A 22734-nucleotide genomic window follows, 5' to 3' on the forward strand; every position below is an offset into this window, starting at 1 on the left:
TATAATATTAAAAAATAAAATTTTAACAATATATTTTTTTTAATTTCATCTCAATTCATGTCATCTCAACTCACTATCTAAACCGTAAATATGATATATTATATTTAATCGCATAATTGTGTAAATTAATTTGTCTAATATTTCTATGTATACTAATTATTTCTAAAAGATTTTGCTACACATCAGACGATGTGTTAACACATTATTTATAGTGGACTTATTATAATTTTAAAAAAATTAAAATACAAATTATTTTTTAGCATAATTAAACTTCCACATGCCTAAAAAGTAAGATATAAATAGATTTAATAAATCTTATAAAGAAAAAAAAAGTACAAGAAAAAAAAAAAAAAAGATGCAAGACCAAGAGTGCATAAATATTAAATGACAGTGGAAATTTGATCTTCTCTTCCTCCATCGTGAAATTTCATTGAATATCTCGCTCACACACTCTCTCTGAGCTCAAACCCTACCCGATTCTTATCTGTCCCCCCATCTCAAGCGAATTGGGTCTGAATCCGAGAGGAGGTAGGATTCTGTTCGAGCCACGGATAAGGGTGGGGGGAGGGCATCTGTTGGAATCGATTTGAACGAGAGGAGTCAGAAGAGGTGTTGGAGGTTAAGCTATGGACGGTGATTCCTGGAGCGCTCGTCTCTCTTCGGCTTCGAAGCGGTACCAGTCCGCTCTTCAATCCCGATCCGGTGAGCTCGATTGGCCTTTTTCCTGTTCTTGTTATTGGTTGTTGTAGATGTGGGGATTGGGGAGGGTCTACGTTCGATAAGGTTGATGTGGTTATATAGCCTGAATACCGCTTTTTCTCTTTGTGGTGGGAAAATGAGGGAAATTGTTGGTGGTGGAAATGGTTGGACCTTGAGTTCGTGGTTATTTATATGTGAAACCGGAAAAAGATTTGCCTTTAGCGTCGTGTATGTGATTATGTAGCCTGAATAACAGAGAGTATGGGTTTTCTGGTAGCGAAGAAAACGGGGGAGAATTTTGGTGACTGTAGGGTAGATATGATGACGATGACTATTATTATTAGAATTAGTATTTCCTTGCGATAAATGGAAAATATTGAGTTTTAAGGCGATACTGTTATGATTATTTGGCCTGAATGACTCACTTCCTTTTGTTGTTTTTTTTTTTTCGTTGCTGTGAAATGAGGGAAATTTCGGTGACTGGAGTCGTGGAGCTTAAATTGTTTGTTGTATGGACGTGGGAATTGATGAAAGCTTCACTTGTTGGGTGATTGTTTTGTCTGAAGAGTTTTCTAATTTTTGAGTTTTTTCTTTTAAGATTCCTAGGAACTGATGAAACAGTTTGTAACAAAAGGAAATGGAAGGGAAGATCACAGATGAAGAACAGCTGCTGAAATGAAAAATATTCTCTGTGATTCGTTATTCCTCTTGGAATGAAACAGTAAGTACATATATACAAAAGCAGAAAGAATATTCTAACTAACTCTAGCTATAAAAAGACAGTAGTGCCCTCTATATACAACTCAGCAAAACAAATAACAGAATTACAAACGTAAATGTCATGTGATGGCAGCCTCCTCCTTTCCTTTATTTTTCTGTTGTGATTCATTCTCCAATACCCCCCGCAAGATGGAGCGTAAAGATTTACGACTCCCATCTTGGATAAGTGAAGGTGGAGGACTTTAGATGATAGAGCTTTGGTCATGGTATCGGCAACCTGAGCAGAGCTTGGGACATAACGAGTGCATACGCTGCCATCTTGAATTTTGTCTCTAATTAGGTGACAGTCGAGCTCGATATGTTTAGCACGTTCATGGAAGATGGGATTCGTAGCAATATGTATGGCGGCTTGGTTATCACAATGGAGCAAGGCAGCTTGTGGATGGTGAACTTGGAGGGCAGCCAAGATGAACCTGAGCCATGTTAATTCTGAACAAGTTGCTGCCATGGAACGATATTCTACTTTTGCCGAGGATCGGGAAACAATAGCTTGCTTCTTGGACTTCCAAGAAATTAAAGAGGAGCCAAGGAACACGCAATAGCCACTAATGGATCTCCTTGTATTTGGGCAGGAGGCCCAGTCAGAGTCACAGTATGCCTCAAGCTGAAAGGAGGAAGAACTAGGGAGAAAAAGTCCCTGACCAAGAGCAGCTTTGAGGTATCGAAGGACTTTTTGTGCTGCCAAGAGATGAGCATCAGTAGAAGTGGCCATGAATTGACTTAGAGTTTGGACACTAAAACTGATGTCAGGTCGAGATATAGTGAGATATAGAAGACAACCAATCATGTGTCTGTAAATACTTGGATCACAGAGTGGTATTCCAGTAGATTGAGTCAATTTAAGATTTTGTTCCATGGGAACATTAGCTGTGTTGCTGCCGAGATTGCCTGAGTCTGCTAGGATGTCCAGTGTATACTTTCGTTGGCATAGATAAATTCCTTTGGAGGATCTTGCAATTTCAATGCCAAGAAAGTATCTTAATTTACCTAGGCCCTTAATCTTGAATTTGCTGTGTAAAAGGGACTTCAATGCATGGACGGAATCAAGATCATTACTTGCCACTAGTATGTCATCAACATACACAAGGATGGCAACAAAGATCCCATGTGTCTCTCGAGTAAAAAGGTTGTATCAGCCTTGGACTGGGAAAAACCTGAGTTAATTAAAACAGTTGAGAACTTGGAGTACCATTGCCTCGATGCTTGCTTGAGGCCATATAAACTCTTGAGTAATTTGCAAACTTGGTGAGGAGATCCTTTCGTGTAACCGGGAGGTTTGTTCATGTAAATGTCTTCATTGAGATCCTCATGTAAGAAGGCATTATTTACATCAAATTGATGTAAATGCCAGCCTTTAACTGATGCAATGGCAAGAAGACATCGTACGGTGACCAATTTTGCAACAGGAGAGAATGTCTCTTGATAATCCACCGCTTCAAGTTGAGTTTAGCCTTTAGCTACTAGCCGTGCCTTCAACCTTTCAACACTCCCATCTGAATTGTACTTTATCTTATAAATGTACTTGCAATCAATGAGAATTTTTCCATGAGATAAATCAGTGAGTTGCCAAGTATTGTTTGCTTCCAAGGCAGCCAGCTCAAGATCCATTGCTTTGCACCATCCAGGATCCCTAAGGGCTTGTTTATAAGTCTTGGGTTCAATGTGTGATGAGATGGTGGTGGAGAAAGCTTGATGTGGTGGTGAAAAAACATGATATGAAAGAGTGTTGTGTAGTGAAAAAGGCTTACCTGAGGAGGACAGTAGCTGCTTGTTCAACTCAGGAATAGATGCAGTTAGTGCAGTCCTTTGGCAATGAAAATCCTGCAGGTATTGAGGGGCACTTTGAGTTCTAGTTGACCTTCGAGGAGGAAGGGGAGAGAAGGTAGGGAGGGGTGGTGGAGTGGGAATGGAAGATGATGGTGTGGAGGGGGAAACAATTGGAGATGAAGGGCTATCTGAAGTTGAGCTGATAGGTGTTGGAGGAAGTGATGGTAGGGAAACTGGTATGGAATGTGGTTAGTTTGAAAGAATAGGAGGTGGAGAAGGCAAGGAACTAGGAGATGAAAGAGATTGAGTGAGATGGAATGGGAAGGTGGTTTCATGGAATTGAACATCTCGGGACAAAAATACTTGTCCAGTTTGAAGATCAAGTAATTTGTATGCTTTGACACCAAAAGAATAACCTAAAAATACACATGCTTTGCCTCGAGGATCAAACTTTTTCCTCCCATGAGACAAAGTAGAGGCATAACTAAGGCAGCCGAATACTTTTAAATGGTTGTATTTTGGTGGATCATTGAAAAGAATTTCATATGGGGTCTTATTTTGCAAAAGGGGGGTGGGAGTTTGATTGATAAGATAGACTGCTGTGAGAACACAGTCAATCCAGAATTGAAGGGGGATATTGGACTGGAATTTCAATGCTCGAGCAACATTCATGATATGTTGATGTTTTCTTTCCACTCTTCCATTTTGTTGGGGAGTCTCTACACAGCTCTTTTGGTGTATAATGCCTCTGTTTTTGAAAAATTCTCTCATTTGGAACTCGGTTCCATTGTCACTTCTAAGAACCTTCACTTTAGTTTGCAAAAAGAGATAATACAAGACCTTGTGTCTGATTTATTTTTAAGCATGTAAACCCAAGTTGTCCGAGAATAATCATCAAGTATGGTGAGGAAATATCGAGATCCATCATTTGCAATGGTGGAGTTGGGACCTCATATATCACAGTGAATAATATCGAAGGCATGTAAAGATGAATGTTGTGATTGAGAAAGAGGTAAACGGTGCTGTTTTGCTAAAGGACAAACTGAGCAAGGTGTATGATCATTGAATTTTAAATTGTTTCTTATAATAGGATCAATAATCAAAAGTAATCTTGAGAAGGAAGTATGGCCAAGTCGATAGTGCCATAGGTTAGAAATGGGAGTTGTGTGAGTGGCAAATGCATATGTGGAAGGGTATTGTTGAATGAATTTAGGCAAAGCATCAACGAGAGCTAAAGGTGACACTCGTGACCTGAGGAGATGATAAAGACTGCCTCTAACTTCACCCATCCCAATCGTTGTCCAAGATGCTAAGTCCTGGAGAAAACAAGAGTTGGACATAAAAATTAGGCAGCAACAATTGTCTTGGGCAAGTTTCTTGGCAGACAACAAGTTGAAATGGAAAGAAAGAACACATAGGACATTATTTAGAATCAAATGGTCAGAAAGTCTTACTACACCAATATGGGTAACAGGGACAGCTTCTCCATTTGGTAATTTGACTTGATAACAAGTAGTTGCTGATGATCAAATTTCCTGAAGGACAGTTTTCTCTCCATACACATGCAAAATATTCACACAGTTAGTTTTCTCTTCATTAGTTTTCTGTTAATGGCGTAGGTGTTGGTGGTTGTGGGTGTTGGTTAGTGTTCTATTACATTGGATAGTGCCAATCATGAAACGTGTTGTGATTGAGGCTAAGCTTTTTGAGGTGAGCAGGGATGGGCGTTGCGTATTTTTGAGAAAGGAATGAAAGGGGTGAAAAACATGAGTAGGGGTGGGGACTGCTAGGTGGTTTTGTAGAACTCTAGAGGGTGGTCTGAAGGCTACAGATAGGGGTTTCTACTCTGCTCATAGGGATGGAGACAGAGGCTATATTGCTCAAAGTTGTTCCAATGCTAGAGGGACGTATATGGTTCTGGCAGAGTATGAAGGTGGTGGAAGAAGGAGCTTCATCGTTATCCCTGAAGGCAGAGGTGGTGTGGGCTGGAGGAACCTCATGGTGGTGTTGCAGGATGCTATTAAAGATGGTGTTGCACCTGGGAAACCCTTGCATGGAGCTCTTCCGTCGTCATTCAGGGAGGCATTAGTTGGTCGACAGGAGGGGCCTTGGGTTGCAAAGGGGTCAGAGACGTCAAGATTGCCCAAGCTTGGTGGTGTTCCAGCTTTGGAGAGGGGTCAGTCCAGTGGCGTTAATGGCAGGGGGGATGTTGGTCCGAATAAGGAAACATTGGTAGAGCCTTAACTGTCATTGAAACACGCTTGGAGAACTAAGTGATATAGTTGGTTGGCTGAAACGCAACGTTTTGGGGTAAGAGTTGGAACCTTACGGGGGCTTAGGAAAGGGACAGGCTTTGGGAGCAGTAGATGGGCCTCAGCCCAAGGTTACTCTCGACCCAGCAGAGTCTGTTGGGACTCCAAAGGCCGCTGCTGACCCATTGGTCCATCGGCCCATATCAACATCGACGATCAGGCTTCAAGTGGGCTCACTGCAGGTGACCGCGCCAATGGTCTCGCCGCAGGCCGTTGCTCCATCGGCAAAGGCATCTACGCCGTTGGAGGGTCCTTTTCCAGAGCGTGAGGGTCTGGTTCGAAGCCAAATTGAGGGAACTCTTCCTCCTTTGGCTGCAGGACATTCACAGACTTGTCCGACGGTGGTCGACGACTCGGCCTCGACTCAGGTTACGCAGGCTAGGGTGGTGGATCAAGTTCTATAGTCGTGCAAGGAGGAGAAATCGCAGACCGTCTCCGTTCAGTAGTTTTCGAGAACTTGACACCCAGAAAATGCCGATCCATACCGTAGAGCCCTCATCTTTTCAGTTGGGTCTTTGTTCTACCTACGACGAACATTTGGAGGTACTATCGGAAGAAGGAGAAATAAGGAGGGGTTTTTCTTGGAAGATAAAGTTGGGGGGTTATCGCAGGGACGCTTGGAGGTTAATATGGACTTCTCGGATTCTCTTGCAGTGGACAAAATGGGCACTGTAGTAGAATGGAAAGGAAATAATCTGTTCGGGGGGAGGGAGACGAAGTAGTAAGGGAGCCTTTTCCATTATATTGTTCATTACCGAATGACTTTGAATTCTCTGAGTGGGTATTCCAAACGGTAAAGGACATACAACAGGTTGTGGGTATGAAATGTGTGGGATATGAAGAACAGTTTATGGCCCTCCTCACGTCCATTGAGACGAGTCATATTCAGTCCACGAAAGCTGATTCTAAGAAGAAAAGGGAGCTTAATAGGCTTAATTGGTCGTTGAATGAGGGTAGCTCAAGCCGCGTTAGGTCCAAAGGGAAGGGGTTGATTGTGTCTTTATGAAGCCAAAAATTGTGTCTTGGAACGTTTGCGGGTTGAACGAGGCTAATAAACTGCTACGCATAAGAAATCTACTTCGGGATTGGAAGGCAGATATTTTATGTTTACAAGAAACCAAACTAAAATTGGTAAACAGAAAGCTCGTGAGAAATGTGTGGGTTGCCTGTATGCAGATTGGGCCTATCTAGCTTCTGAGGGGGCATCGGGCGGTATTTTGGTGATGTGGAATAAAAGGGTTGTGGAGAAGATGGAGGAGTTTGTAGGGGAATTTACAGTGGCTTGCTCTTTTAAGATGGTAAAGGATAATTTCTTGTGGGCTTTTGCAGATGTTTATGGACCGAACATTGACAATATTAGAAGCCGTTTGTGGGATGAAATGGCTGCTATCTATAGTGGGTGGGGACTTCCTTGTTGCATTGGAGGAGATTTTAATGTAGTAAGGTTCCCTAGTGAAAGATCTGGAAGCACCCGATTACATCCAGCCATGGCTGAATTTTCAGAGTGCATTTTTTTACCTGAATTTGGTTGAACTCCCTCTAGTTGGCAGTCTCTTCACATGGTCTAACAGTCAAACTTGGTCCCAGCTGGATAGATTTTTAATATCGCTGGACTGGGAAAGCCATTATCCGGAGGTATGTCAGAAGCGACTGTCGCGTCTATGCTCGGATCATTTTCCAATATTATTAGATGGAGGTGGTATTCAAGGAGGTTGTCGTTATTTCAAGTTCAAAAACATGTGGCTTAAAAGCGATGGCTTCGTGGAGATGGTAAGGCTTTGGTGGTCTTCTTATCAGTTTTATGGTACCCCTCTTATATTATTGCAGGCAAACTGAAAGCGTTAAAGGAAGATTTAAAGCTTTGGAATTTCCAATCGTTTAGAAATATAGGGGAGCAAAAGAAAACTTTAATGGAGGAGTTACAGAATCTTGAAAGGATTATTGAGGATAGGGCTCTTACCCTAGAGGAAGCTTCAAACAAGATAGCGCTGGCATCAGAGTTGGAAAGGGTTTTAAGTTTAGAAGAGATCTCGTGGCGACAAAAGTCAAGAGCTCTTTGGTTAAAGGAAGGGGATCGAAGTACTAAATTTTTCCATAAAGTGACTAACTCTCATCGAAGAATTAACTCTATTGAGATGCTGAAAATTAACGGTAGTGATTGCACAGAGGCCCCTGCGATCCGAGAACATGTGGTGAATTTCTATGATCGTCTATTTACAGAAAATGAGGGTTGGAGGCCCAAACTAGATGGACTTGGTTTTGAGTCCATAGAACCACAGACAGCATCCTGGTTGGAAAGATCTTTTGAGGAGGTGGAGGTTTTGGATGTGGTACGTAAGATGGTAGAGGATAAAGCACTAGGTCCCGATGGTTTTACGATGGAGTTTTTTCAAACATGTTGGGAGGCCGTGAAAGATGACATTATGAGTGTGTTTCATGAGCTTTTCTCGCAGGGAAATTCAAGAAAAGTCTGAATGCTACTTTTATTGCTTTGATTCCGAAGAAATCTGGAGCAGTGGAGTTGAAGGATTTTAGGCCCATTAGCCTCATTAATGGGATATACAAAATCATTGCAAAGGTGCTTGCTAACAGGTTAGGGGTGGCAATTGATAAAGTAATCTCAAAGCCACAAAATGCTTTTGTAAGGGGTCGTCAAATTCTAGACTCTGTCTTAATTGCAAATGAATGTCTGGATAGTAGATTAAAGTCCAGCACTCCAGGCATTATTTGTAAACTAGATATGAAAAAAGCATATGATCTGTTAACTGAGAATTCCTCATGTACTTACTGAAGAGATGTGGCTTTGGGGAGAGGTGGTGTATGTGGATAAGATGGTGCATTTCTACGGCAAGATTTTCAGCCTTGATCAATGGTAACCCAGAGGGTTTTCTCAATAGCTCTCGAGGCTTAAGACAAGGTGATCTTTGTCCCCTCTGCTTTTCGTTATCGTCATGGAGGCTTTGAGTAGGATGTTATCGGCTTTGGTTAGTCATGGTTTTATGGCTGGTTTTTTTGTGGGTGATCCACAAAGGGGCCTTATCTCGGTCTCCCATTTATTATTCGCAAATGACACTTTAATTTTCTGTGATGCAGAGCAAGAGCAACTTAGGGCACTGAAGGCGCTTCTTTTTTGTTTCGAAGCAGCGTCAGGTTTAAGAGTTAATTTCGATAAATCAGAATTAGTGCCTGTTGGAAACGTCAACATTTCTCGACAGTTGGCTAACACTATTGGGTGCAAGGTCGCTTCTCTTCCTATGACGTATTTGGGGTTACCATTTGGGGCTGCTTCACGGGCTTTGTCTATTTGGAACACAGTTATTGAGAAAATAGAACGAAGATTGGCTGGGTGGAAGAAACTGTATTTATCGAAAGGAGGCCGGGTGACACTTTATCAAGAGTACTCTCTCTAACCTACCAACTTACTTTCTATCTTTATTTCCAATTCCAGCTAGTGTGGCGGCGCGAATCGAAAAACTTTATCGGGATTTTTTATGGAGTGGGATGGGAAATGAATTCAAGTTTCATCTAGTCAGTTGGGATAAGGTATGCAGACCAATTCCTTCAGGTAATTGGGGATAAAGAATTTGAGAAATTTTAATCGGGCATTGCTTGGAAAATGGCTTTGGAGATACAATGTGGAACCAGAAGTTCTATGGAAATTAGTGATTGATTGCAAACATGGTAAGATGGGAGGGGAGTGGTGTACTAGAGAGGGGAATGGGTCCTATGGGATGGGGGTTTGGAAGCATATACGACGTGGTTGGGGGGTGTTTTCTCGTCATACTAAATTTTTGGTGGGGGAGGGCACTCATATAAAATTTTGGAGAGACATTTAGTGTGGGGAGGAGGCTCTAGCAGTTGCATTCCCTTCTATTCTTCGTGTGGCATGTGATCAAGAGGCTTCTGTGGCGGATCTCATGGTTCGTTATGGGGATCAACTCTATTGGAATGTCATCTTTAGTAGAGCAATACATGACTGGGAACTTAACAGTGTTGAGGCCTTTCAGTCGAGTGTATTCTACGAGGATGTCTGGTTTGAGAGAAGATAAGCTGTGGTGGAATCCGGCAGGTAAGGGTATTTTTTCGGTTTGCTCCTTCTATAAGTCCCTTACTAAGCTTCCAAACACGCATTTTCCTTGGAAAGGTGTGTGGAGGAATAAGGCACCTCCAAAAGCACTATTTTTCACTTGGATAGCGGCTCTGGGTAAGATTTTGACTACTGATAATCTGCGAAAGCGCCAGGTTATTATTCTAGAATGGTGTTGTATGTGCAAGAAAGCTGGCGAGATAGTGGATCATCTTATGCTACATTGTGAGATAGCTAGAACATTGTGGAGCGATGTGTTCATACGTATAGGGTTGATTTGGGTCATGCCTGCTACAGTGGTAGAGTTATTGGCTTGTTGGGTAATGCCGGGTGGTGCTCGACAAATCAAAGCTGTGTGGAAGATGGTTCCTATTTGTATTATGTGGTGCATATGGCGGGAGCGTAATGAGCGGACATTTGAGGATAAGGAGCTGACATTAGAGGATCTTAGAATTTTCTTTTACCGCACCTTACTTCTATGGGCTAGTGCTGTAGATTTTAATGGCCTAACTGTACATGATTTTCTTCTTTCTTTTTTAGCAACTAGATAGGTCCTATCTCTTGTATTCCACCTTGTATACCTGGGCTTGGCCTATTCTTATTTATACTACCGTTTACTTATCAAAAAAAAAAAAACCAAGTAGTTGCTGTAATGGATGTGAAGAGGGAGGTGCAACAGATCACATGATCTGTTGCACCTGTTTCAAGTATCCAAGATGAAGTGTGTGGCTATGAAGGGTGTTGTGTGTGAGTAGATAGACAAGTGGCCATACCAGAAACTCGTGAAGAGCTGACTTGGTTATTTGAAGGTAAAACAGAAGGTTGAGCTACTGTTAGTGAGGCCATGGCTGAGCTAGTGTCCTTGGAATGCAGAAGGGAAATGAGTTGCTGGTACTGGCTCTTGGTGAGAGCCATGGAGTCATTTGAGTCTTCATCATGGTCACTGTCTGGCTGTGCTTGAGGATGAGTGACAGTTGCTGCAACGTGCTTGGTTTTGCCATGGAGCTTATGGCCAGGGGGATAACCATTTAATTTATAGCATTTTTCCATGCTATGACCAGTCATGTGGCAATGTGTGCATTGTGATGGATCAGCATTACCTGCCTTGAAGCAAGTATCAAAGGAATGGCCAGGGATTTTGCAGTGGGAGCAATAAGGGCGATTGTTTTTCTGGTTATTGAATTTTGTTTTTCTGGTTATTGAATTTGGCAGGGGTTTTGGAAGAATGATAGAAGGGTTTGGCTTGCATGACTATGGAATCAGAGGAGTTGGGAGTGGAAATGATTTGATGTTGGCGTTCTTGTTGCTGAATCATTGAGAAAACACGGTTAAGAAGAGGTAATGGATCAAGCAGCATGATTTTGTCTCTGGTATGAGAGTAAGAATCAGATAAACCCATGAGGAATTGGATGACACAATCACAGTCATATCAGTCATGAAGAACCTTTAGTTTGATACATTCACAGTTTATGAATAGGATCATAAACAACAAGTTCATCCCATAATCCTTTCAGATTACCAAAATAGATATAAACAGGATCTTGATTTTGTGATAGACTAGCTAAATCTCATTTGAGTTGGAAAATTCGAGGACCATTTTGTTGAGTAAATCGATCTTGAAGTTCCAACCCACAAAGTTCGAGAATCATCAACTAAAGCCAAGCTAGATTTCACAGAAGAACTTACAGAATTCTGCAACCATGAGACAACTAAGTCTGCATCTCTCCCAAGCTTCGAAAAGGGGGTCGGAAGGAGTAGTTGGTTTAAGCAATGTGCCATTGATAAACCCTAGTTTATTCTTAGCACGAAGAGCACGACTAATAGTTCGTGACCAGCTGACATAGTTATCAGCAGTGAGAAGATCAGAAACCAGGGCAGCAGCTGGATTATCACCATTCTCGATTCTGAATGGGTTGAAAGGGTCTGAGAAATTGAGGTATCTATTTGGGGAAAGTTTGTCATGGGTAGATTTTAAAGCATTTTCATTTTCTACATTGGCCATTGGATCGATTGGTCTCTGGTAACCATGTAACAAAAGGAAATGGAAGGGAAGATCACAGATGAAGAACAGCTGCTGAAATGAAAAATATTCTCTGTGATTCGTTATTCCTCTTGGAATGAAACAGTACGTACATATATACAAAAGCAGAAAGAATATTCTAACTAACTCTAGCTATAAAAAGACAGTAGTGCCCTCTATATACAACTCAGCAAAACAAATAACAGAATTACAAACGTAAATGTCATGTGATGGCAGCCTCCTCCTTTCCTTTATTTTTCTGTTGTGATTCATTCTCCAATACAGTTTCTGATTTTTTTATTGCTTTTTAGCATTTGGTTGTAATTACTTGGCCTGAGCATCTCTACAATTTTGCAAGTGTGCGTGTGTGTTGGTATCTTGAAAGTGAAGGGAAAATAATGGAACTGGTGTTCACCATTTTCTTGCATCATCTAGCTCCTAACTTGTAATTAGGTTTTCGCTTTGGTATATTTCTTGTGTACTTGGGATTAGCCTATTTACTTGTTTCAATAAAATCTTACTTAAAGTGAAGGGTGGATAGATTAACTTGAGTGACTCTAAGAAGGGTGATCGAACTTCTAGCTTATTGGAGAGGCCTTCAAGGCAACTTTAGGTTGCAGCTATATGGAAGATGGTCCCAATATGCCTTTGGTAGTGTATTTGGAAGGAGAGGAATGAAAGAAGCTTCAAAGATTGAGAGCGGCCAAGAACTTCAATACTTTACTCCATTGATCATTTGTAATTGATCTAGTGGCATGAACTTTCACGAATTTCTTGTATCCCTAAACTAACAAGCATGGGTGTTGCTAATACCTACTTTTCCCTTCATTGTTTTTCTTGATTGATAAACAAAATTTTATTGATCATAAGAATAGGCAAGAGCCCAAGTATACGGGACTTGGGTTTTCAATTTTATGATCAATTAGAGTCATTAAATTAATTTTCATTGAAGTTGATACCACTATTTTTTTTTGGATTGGTACCGGGTGTTCGGGAACAGCATCCCGACTAATCCTGGGGGTGCATGGGCCCTTGGCAAGGAATTTTCCGCAAGTGTACCTTGGGTAATTCAAGGGGAATTGAACTTGGTACCACTATTTGGCTTTGAAGTTGCCTTTTTCTTTATAAGTAATTGAAGATTTTATTTAAAAACACATAAAGGCATAGCCCGAGTCAACAAATGGAATGTCTAACTGGAAATGGAAAAAGAGACGAGAAAATCGTGGAAACTCAGCTCATTAAAATCTATAAAAGCTGCCCAAAGGAACATAGTATTGAGGTTGCCTTTTCTGTAAATAATGTGAGTCTTGATAGCTCCAAGAGTTGGACTTGATGCACGAAACCTTCATTTTGTGCTCCATTTGGTTGGGACTATTTTTTTTATTGATCAAATGAAACCAGGCAAAGCCCATGTACACAGGAAGTAAACAAAAGAGACCTAATTACATTCTAGAAAGCTGAAAAGAAAGCAAAAACTCATGAATATTCCCTCCCTTTAAAACTATAGCAGAAAACCATTAAGCCAAAGAAAATACAAGAAGTTCCATATTTCCTCCACAGCTCTCTCCTTGTTGTCGAAGCACCTCTCATTTCTTTCCATCTATATACACCACAATAAGCACAAAGGAACCATCCTCCACGTCGCCGCCAGTTGAAAGCTATGATGATGCCTATTCCAACATGTTAGGAGTTCCACCACACTCTTGGGCATAACCCAAGTCAACCCAGCTCTACTAAATATACCAGCCCATAACTCCCTCGCCACCTCGCAATGCAGAAAAAGATGTTCAATCGATTCACCATTGTTCATACACATGTAACACCACTCCATTACAATCATCCCACATTTCCTTAAATTGCCAGCCGTCAAAATCTTTCCTAAAGCTGCAGTCCAAGTAAAAAATGCAACTTTGGATGGCACGGGAGCTCTCCAATTCCATGGAAATACAATGGGCTGATGATCTGTCAGCACCTTATAGAAAGATTTAACAGAAAAATTTTTACTCCCCGAGTGTTTCCACAGCATTCTATCTCTCCCAATTCCTCCTATCCTCTTGCAATAAAGCAAGCTGAAAAAACAATCTCCTCAACTTCCCAATCCTGCGCATTTCTGGAAAAGATTGAAAGTCCCACTAGTTAGCTTTGTTTGAATGAGCTTGTGATATGAGGCATGAACTTCTTGTTTTCCCCCCAATTTTGTTTTACTTAGTTTTCACACTGACCAAATGCAGATATGTTCACAGGATTTGAAGAAATTGATGGGGATGATGATATAAGGGAGGAGTTTCCATGCCCATTCTGCTCAGAGTACTTTGATATAGTCGGATTGTGCTGCCACATTGATGAAGAGCATCCTCTGGAGGCAAAGAATGGGGTATTTCTCCTTTCATATATGTTAATAATATTCTGCATATGTTAAATCTTACGAGTGTAATCAGGCATGTTCATTATACCGGTGTACTTGGGCGATTCCTTTTATATCAATAAAACTTTACTTTTACTTATCCAAAAAAGAAAACAATCTTACGAGTAAGAAACTTTTGGGATATCTATATTCTCAAAATTTTTTGTTTAATGTATGCATCATTAGCAGAAAGCTATTTGATATTTGTAATTTTCTCTCCTGTGCTAGCTAGTCAACATCATAACTAATGTAAAGAGCCTTAAATTCCAACTGTGGAGTTTCTCTGCATGAGTATTGATTCATCTAATTGATCCTAAGTATTTGGGATATAAGCAGGTAGAGAATTAGGCTGTCTCAGTGATTTCCTCTCATCTAGTGCCAGCATCAAAAATGAATGGCACTATCAAAAAAAAGAGTTAGGGTGTCTCAGAGATTTCCTCTCACAATATTATATAGCAGCTCTTTGCTTTTTACCGCTCTTCATGGTATTAGAGAGTTATGTGCGTAGCTTTGAAGATTATGCAAAGCCTGTGTAGTTTCTTCTATTTCTCCTTTTCAAGGCTTTTGAACACTTTTCCCTTTTCCTAGTTAGGTGGTTCTTGTATTCGTCCTATGTATTGGGGAGACACCCGCTTTTCTGTCCTAATAAGATGTTTCTTGCTTATCGGAAAATCCAACTCAATGAAGAGCAGGATATGAGCAAACCAGAGTGATTACTCCCAATATCTTTCTCTAGCCTTGAGCCAAAGTTGTCATATAAAAAAAGAATTCTTGATATGCTGATTAAGGGAATCCATTTGATAAACTAATCAATCGTTAATCCATCGGTGGACATAAAAAATATTGATGTAAGAGTTTGTAAGCCTTGATTGCTTTGGCTGAGATGTACTAATAAAAAAAATGCTTTGGCTGAGATTGAAAGCCTTATTTGCTTTGGCTCTTGGTACATGCAACCTTTGGTAAGAGTTTTTTGTTTGATATGTGATGAATAAAATATTACAAATATTTTCTTCTGTTCCCTAGAAGGAGGGTGCCAATTGAACCATAGTTTTGCTAACTACGGGGACTGTTTATCTGCAGGTATGTCCAGTTTGTGCAATGAGGGTGGGGGTTGACATGGTTGCTCACATAACCCTACATCATGGAAATATATTCAAGATATCCTTTTTTATTTTTGAGTTCAATCTCATACAACTTTTCTATGGAATCCATTCAGGCGTTGTTCCTGAATCATTTTTGTGCTTCATTTGAAGTTAACTTGCTTCAATATGAGTTTAGAAATAAAGTGGCTTCTGAAAAGAATAGTTGACGCTGAAATGGTTCTCTAATGATTTATGGCGCCAATTTTCTTTTCCAGCACTTTATCTGGAGGTGCTGGAAAGATCAAAAGAATTGATTCTGTTTCATCTATCCCTTCCCACATTGCTGCGCTTATTTCTCCACTGAGTTTTCCGTTTTCACTATTGCTGTTTCTGAACCACCAAAATGGGGAAAAACATTGTAGTGACCGAAGTATAGTTAGTCAACAATAAAATGCATAGTAAGTCATGTGGATTAGCCTTCTTTTGGAATTATGCTTAAATTATCTTCCTTCTTGGTCGTCAACTCCACAAATATGCTCCGTAATATAAGTCATTCTGGTGTTTTTTGGTTTTCTCTTTCTCTCACCTATTTCCTAACATTGTATCTGGATACCACCAGTTTTGATCAAACTTATTATGAGGAGGATTTGACTTAATGCTCTAAATTCCTTAACGAGTTGTTTACATGCAGCGCAAGAGGAAATCACGTAAAAGTGGTTCTCATTCTACGCTATCACTCTTGAGGAAAGAACTTCGAGAAGGAAACTTTCAGTCCCTTTTTGGGGGTTCTTCCTGTATAGTCTCCTCATCCAATGCAGCACCAGATCCATTGTTGTCATCATTTATTTTGCCCATGGGTGATGATTTTGTTAGTGTTCAATCTCAGTTTCCAACTGAAACAGTTTCGGTTAAGAGAAGCTCTGGGGAGAAAGAATCAAAGAGGTACGGAATTGCATTTCAACTTTTTTTCCTCCCTCTTATTAAGTCATTTTCATTGATGCATTAGGATCTGTGACGATGTTGATTTTATCTCACTATGGCTATGAAACTTTTTGTGGTATTAATGGTGACAGACCGTCCACAAAGGTTACTATTCTAAATGAAAGGTCTATATATAGGCATGCATACACATACATACACGCACATACACACAAAATTTGTATCCTTCAAGTCGTGCAAAAGTCCCATAATTGTTCCGATAGAAGGGTTTCTGAGGGAATCATAAAACAGTTTCTATGTATTTACGTTTGATTGGAAAAATGCAGTGACCTTATTTTATGGGGTTGATGTGAGAGTTCCATGTTACAAAGAGAATGATTCTACCCTTCTTTTGATTCTGCCGATTTATCCTACTTTATAACTTCCTTTCTATGGCCCTTAACGTTGCTGCTCCATCACTTAAGTATTCTACAATCTACGTAAATATATATGTTGAATCATGCCAATCAGGCCATGATTGGCATAACCCCAGCCTTCAAAAGGGAGGTCTGGAGTTCAAAATCCCCCTCCACCACCCCTCCACCACTTTTTTAAAAAAAAAAAAAAACCGAATCAATCAAACAATAATTATCTTATTTTTTACTTATAAAAAAAAATATATATGTTGAATCATTTCCATGTTTGTCTGACTGAATTGTACTTTTGGCAATATCTGATACTTCGTTTTTTTTTTTGGGGTTGCAGAAATGTCCAGTCATCTCCGCTCTCTATCAAGGATCAGGAAGAGAAGGCAAAAAGAAGTCATTTTGTTCATGGGCTGTTGCTGTCCACCATTCTTGATGACAATTTATGAAGATCAGAATGGCTGGCTTATTATTAGTCTTCAAACTTACAATCAAAAGCCCTGCAATGTATGGTTTGTATTTAGTGTATCTGCCAATGTACTAAACACGGAGAGTGTGGAATAAGGTGTAGGAATGAGTGTAATTTACGTCGCATGTGAACTTTAGTTGCTAGGCCTGAACGTACTTCTACATCATCTTTTAATGTCAGGTCATAAATTAAAAAGAAAAAAAATTAAGTTATCTCTATTAATGGCGTTCATCTTGGTAATGATATCTGTATATTTTATTTCTTGGAAGTTCATTTCGAAGTCACCGGTAGAATGGGAATGATGCCGAAGGGCACTGGTTTCACGTCTTCTGTTCTTTAGTATTGTTTGGATTGTATTGTATTTGTAAAACAGCATTTTTTATTTGTTCCCATTGTTTTTCGTTTAATTTATGCTGGATGTCTAAAATTGGCCATTTGTAGCCATATAAAGGAGAGGGAAAGGGGGAATGTTCCGATGCCTTGCGTAGGTTGTGATAAAAGAAAAATGAAAGGCTTTCCCGTTGACGCGAAGCTTGAGGTTTGTCTAGTTTGATTTTGCAGATGAAATGAGATGAAATGAGATAAGTTGAAATGAAAGTTGAATAAAATATTATTATAATATATTTTTTAATATTATTTTTATTTTGAAATTAAAAAAAGTTAAATTGTTTATTTTATTTTATATGAAAATTTAAAAAATTTGTAATGATGAGATAAAAAATTTTGTAAAAATAAACGAGACTTTAGAATCCTGTGCAAGTGATGATTTCTGAGACCCATGGTAAAACAAATTGAAATGGTAAGGTGCCGTCTGTTTTGTAGAACATGGTTATGGTGGGAGCGATGGCTGTGTGGAGGAATTGGTATCGTATATGGGTATCAGAATACCGGTGCAGTTATCTATATTCAACTACTCTTTGAGATTTTTATTTTTTGTAAAAAATAGGTCTCGTTTGGATGCAAAAATATTTTTAACTTATCTCATCTCATCATTACAATTTTTCAAATACTCATACAAAATATAATAAACAATTCAACTTTTTTAAATTTCAAAACAATAATAATATTAAAAAATAATATTTTAATAATATTTTATTTAACTAATCTTAAACCATCTTATCTCATCTCACCATCCAAACGGGGATCAATGGATGATGCTATATAACTCACAATCGCATTATCGTGTTGAGAACTTTGAAAATTACCTATAGTTCTATGGTGGCAAGCTTGTTAGCAGTTGTGCTTTGTTTGATAATGAGTTGAAATAAGAAGAAAATTAAATTTTGTTAGAATATTATTTTTTTTCTGTGATTTGAAAAAAGTTAAATTATTTATCATATTTTTTGTAGGAGTTAGAAAAATTTTAATAATTAGATGAGTTGAGAGATTTCTTTTATCCAAATAACCCTTAAAAGTGTTTTTTTTTTTAAGACAGGCGTTTCAACAACTAATATCTTTTTTTTTTTTAAGGTAATTTCCTAATTTATTTGGGTTATTTTGTGTTTATAATTTCACAAGTTTGTTTATCATTTCGCACTTGAGGTAATTCATGCACTAGCAAAAAGGATAAAGAATCATAAGTTCTGCTAACTAATCTGCTAATAGAACTACCTTCCAATGAAATCATCCAACAAGATTATCAAGCCAGAGTGCCAAAAACACAAGCATTCATTCAAGATTGCAAAAAATACAACCAATTATTTAAAGGTCGCACCCATTTTGGTGTCCCCTTGAAAAAAATAATTAGTGCCTCTACCAATGCATCGAGTAATTTTATGTTCATTAAGAATAGTTAAAAAATTACCAGTAAAATGATCCAATGAGAATGGTTTTCTTTAATGTCCAACGTCAGCGAATCATCACTATAGACACCTTAACCACAGATCCTTCTCTAACTCCTAGCATTAGCAAAAAATGGTTTGCCCCATGCCGTGCCGGCCGCATCAAATCCCTAAAGGCCTAGACTCAACCATGATGATGATGGCATTCTTGTGTCCATGACCCTCTTCACTACATCCCCTACAAAAGAATCGAAGCAAGAAGAGCAGCAACCTTTCATCAGACTAGTCTGTCCACCCGCCATTAATTCTATGTGGGAACAAACTGATGGTTGGGGAACAGGCAAATAAGCCTCATTCCTCCTATGCTCGAGGCCGCATGCAGCTAATATGGTGTGTGTGGAACTCCTTGCTATGTCCTTGAAAGTACTGTTACCTGAATCAAATGAACAAGTGCAGTTTCAGCTTTTGCACGTACATAGTAGATAATAAGAGATCAACATATCAAAATATAATGCTTTGTGAGGAGCGTAACAGACGACATTCTTATGTTGAACATGGATGAGTTGTTTCAGTGTTTCTGAAGCAAAGATTTCATAATCGAATTGAGTGTGTTTGTTTTACTCGCAGACTATACAATTCTTGTGTAAAACATTTATAGACTACACAATGTTGATATAAGAATGTAAAACTTTGCATACCTAAATCAATATCTCGGGCCAAGTTCTTCAAATGTTTTTTAACTGTAGATTGCAATTGTTCCTTCGCCACATGAAACTCAATCCCCTCTCTGTCTGTATAAGGTGGCACACTACCATTATACCCAATATTCGATGATCTACTGCATTGATGGAATTCCTCATAACCCGTTATGTTCATTCCTAAAGGTTCAGGACATAATGTCCCGTTCAAAGAACTGTCGGTAGTTGTAGTAATCTGGTCCTGTGTTGCTTGCCTTCTCAAAAAGCTTATTGCCGATGAATGTGAATCCCTGTTCTGAAATGATGGAGAGGGATTGTCCTGTAATCTATCCTCAAAGAATGCATGATATGCTGTCTCCATTTCTTGCGTCCTTGTTTGCTGAGTTGTAGTATCTCCGTCTCGATCCAGATTACTTCGAGAATTTAAAAAATCACTACTTGAATTAGCAGCTGCAGTCCCAGCAGTTCTACCAGCCATAGAATTCATTCTATTGAGGGAAAGGAGTTGTTGAATGTGACGATGTATCCAACGTCTTCCTGATAGAGTTGGTGCCCCTGCCCCAGATGCTGGAGAAGCTGCCAGAGAATCTCCAACAGGAAATCTGGGAGATGAAAGATTGCCAAATCCTTGGGCAAATGGTGTACAAGGCGAGGACATTGAATTGAGGTCTAAGCTTTCCCTTACATTTACAGAATGTGGTGGTCTATTAGATAAGCTGTTGCCTCTAGCCCTTTGATCTGGTAAATGATCTTGCACTCGGGAACTTGGTGATGCCAGTGCAACAGGTCTACAACCATCACAATACCAATTACCTTCAGGAACTTCCCGCCCAAGTCCAACACAATAAGTGTGCGCAGGTGAATCACAGATATCACACAGCAACATGAGACCATCATCCCCACCTTCATGGCATTCTGTACAAAACACATTCTCATATGGATCAAGGTAACTCCTGAGTTCTTCCTCAGAGGGTTGATAAACCTGTATAAAGCAGTGAACCCAATTCAGAAAAGAAAATAACTAGAAATGCAAAATCAAAAGGCACAAAAACAGCAAGAGGAAAACTAGAAGATACCTGATCGCGCTCAGGGACTTCAATCAACACTTCTCTCAAATCAATTCCTATGGTCGACTTGGCAGGCTTACTAATTGTCTTGAACCTCTGCTTGCATAAAGGGCAACGAGATTCCACTTTTGCCCACACCATGATGCAAGCAAAACAAAAATAGTGAGAGCAACAGTCCAATGTTCCCCTTACTCTTCTTTTATCTTCTTCAGACAGGCAAATTCCACATAGCTGCTTTCCCACCTCAGTCCTCACTTCCTCCACCTTCTCCTTACCCTTCTTTCCCAAAGGTTCCTCTAACTTGTCCTTACCCTTCCCTACCTGAGGTTGTCTTTGCTGATGAAAATCTCCAACCTCCTGAATACTGCTTGGAAAAGACGAACGCCTCAAACTACCTTGTAAATTTCCACAAAGTTCTCTGGCTTCTCTCACTTGCTGTCTCTCTTCTTCAGAAATGGTATGCTTATCTTCCCCAGAAAGGGTGAAGTCATAATCAGATGATCCAGAAGACAGATAATCTGAATCTAAAGGTGCAACATACCTCCTCTTTTTTGGACCTGGTTTTTTCTTGCTCTTTTTTGTTGCAATTGATCTGTTATTAACAAACTCGCTACCACCATCCTCGTCATCATCATATTGCACTTTCCTTCTTGACCCAATATTCTTTCTTCTTTTCTTTTTCAAAGACTTCTTTGTAACTTTAGATTTCCTCTTCCTTTTCTGACCCCTTACCGAAGTCTTTTTCCGTGAACCTCGCTTGCGCACTTTCATATCAGCTCTCCTCTTTCTCCCCACTGATTCATCTTCTTCATCCAGCATATATTCCTCATCGTCCTCATCATCCTCTTCGTCATCAACCTCATAATCCTCATCCGCATCTTCTTCTTCATCATCATACATAACTCTTCTCCTTTTTCTCACCATTTTTGCCCCAACTTTGTGCTGACCTGAAATACTCTTTTGCGCTTTTGATCTAACCTTTGATCTGACAAACTTCCTCTCCTCCTCTTCTTCTTCTTCTTCCTCCTCCTCCTCAACAAAACTACCAAAACTCTCTTCTGATGCATACCCATCTACAGAAGAGCAACAATCCTCTTCCCAACCATCTGATACCTCATTTTCTTCATCTGAAACCACATAATCCTCATCCGAATCATCTGAACCCTTATCTTTGGACCGAACCCTTCTGTTGAACTTTCTCTTGCAACCAACCTTCCCTCCCCTCACCATCTGTTCTTGCGCCTAAAAAATATAAATTTGCAAAACCCCAATTACTTAAATCCAATCACACAAACATTATCAAGATTCATGAATTCCACCAATGGATATCAAATCGAGTCGCATATAGAAATCAATAAAAAGATTCTCTGACTTTAATTTTTTCCGTTTCTAGCTTACGGTATACCATTCAAATGGGGTGGAAAAAATTTCTTATTATCGATCTGTTTCAGCAAAGAAATAAAAAACAGATAAGAGCAAAAAAAAAAAAAAATCCCAGACTTGCTCTATAACTTATTCAAACCACGTTAGAATTAAACCAAAAAAACTAATGGAAGAAATAGTTACAAAAATCATCCGTTGGACGAATAACATTTTACTTGAATTCCAGTTTTTCATAAAAGTTATAAAAAATAAAAATAAAATAAAATAAAATAAAAACAGCTATAGATTTTGAGACAGAAATCTACAATTTACACCAGAAAATTTATAAAGCAATATCTCAAAGAATTTCGAAAACTGAAACTCAAAAAGAAACAGGAAAAATTATAGACTTCATATATATATATATATATATAATATTCTTTGAAAATTATAAATTCATCGCATAGAGAGAGGGAGGAGGGGACTTTAGTACCTGGGAAGAGGAAGAAAGAACCGGAAAACAATGAAAATGTTTTATTTTTATATTTCAGCTTATATATATATATAGCCACGCACACAGAGCCGTAGGGACAGTTTATTTCTGCAACAACGTCTAGTCTTTATTATCGCCTACGCGTTCTCAACTCTCCATAAAAAATAAATAAATAAAACACATATTCATAGCCTACGCAACTGCATCTGTGGTGCTTTACGTAATTACTATTATGCCCTTACACTTTTTGTTTTCACTTGTAAATTCACTTTTTGTTCTGAGAGTAATTATATTCAAAAGACAGTACACACTGCATATTACTCATGTGACAAAATTTAATTTATAATAAAAATTTATAAATTTAAATTTT

At 39.2% G+C, this 22734-nt stretch overlaps 2 protein-coding genes across 2 annotated transcripts; one reads left to right on the forward strand and one right to left on the reverse strand.

Annotated features, from left to right (window-relative positions):
* The first annotated feature begins 394 nt into the window (after window positions 1-394).
* Window positions 395-17181, forward strand: LOC121261953 (protein DEHYDRATION-INDUCED 19 homolog 3-like). Its single transcript, XM_041164396.1, has 5 exons — window positions 395-702; window positions 13897-14039; window positions 15150-15227; window positions 15837-16093; window positions 16835-17181. The coding sequence occupies exons 1-5, from the start codon at window positions 627-629 to the stop codon at window positions 16941-16943; spliced, it is 663 nt and encodes a 220-aa protein (XP_041020330.1). The 5' UTR covers window positions 395-626; the 3' UTR covers window positions 16944-17181.
* Window positions 17182-18613: 1432 nt separating this feature from the next.
* LOC121261959 (bromodomain adjacent to zinc finger domain protein 1A-like) lies at window positions 18614-22511 on the reverse strand. Its single transcript, XM_041164403.1, has 4 exons — window positions 22365-22511; window positions 20519-21751; window positions 19443-20424; window positions 18614-19177 (listed from the first exon to the last, which is right to left on the reverse strand). The coding sequence occupies exons 2-4, from the start codon at window positions 21737-21739 to the stop codon at window positions 18915-18917; spliced, it is 2466 nt and encodes an 821-aa protein (XP_041020337.1). The 5' UTR covers window positions 21740-21751; window positions 22365-22511; the 3' UTR covers window positions 18614-18914.
* Between the last annotated feature and the right edge of the window lie 223 nt (window positions 22512-22734).

The sequence above is a fragment of the Juglans microcarpa x Juglans regia genome, chromosome 4S, assembly GCF_004785595.1.
Source record: "Juglans microcarpa x Juglans regia isolate MS1-56 chromosome 4S, Jm3101_v1.0, whole genome shotgun sequence".
In the NCBI taxonomy this organism is placed as follows: domain Eukaryota; kingdom Viridiplantae; phylum Streptophyta; class Magnoliopsida; order Fagales; family Juglandaceae; genus Juglans; species Juglans microcarpa x Juglans regia.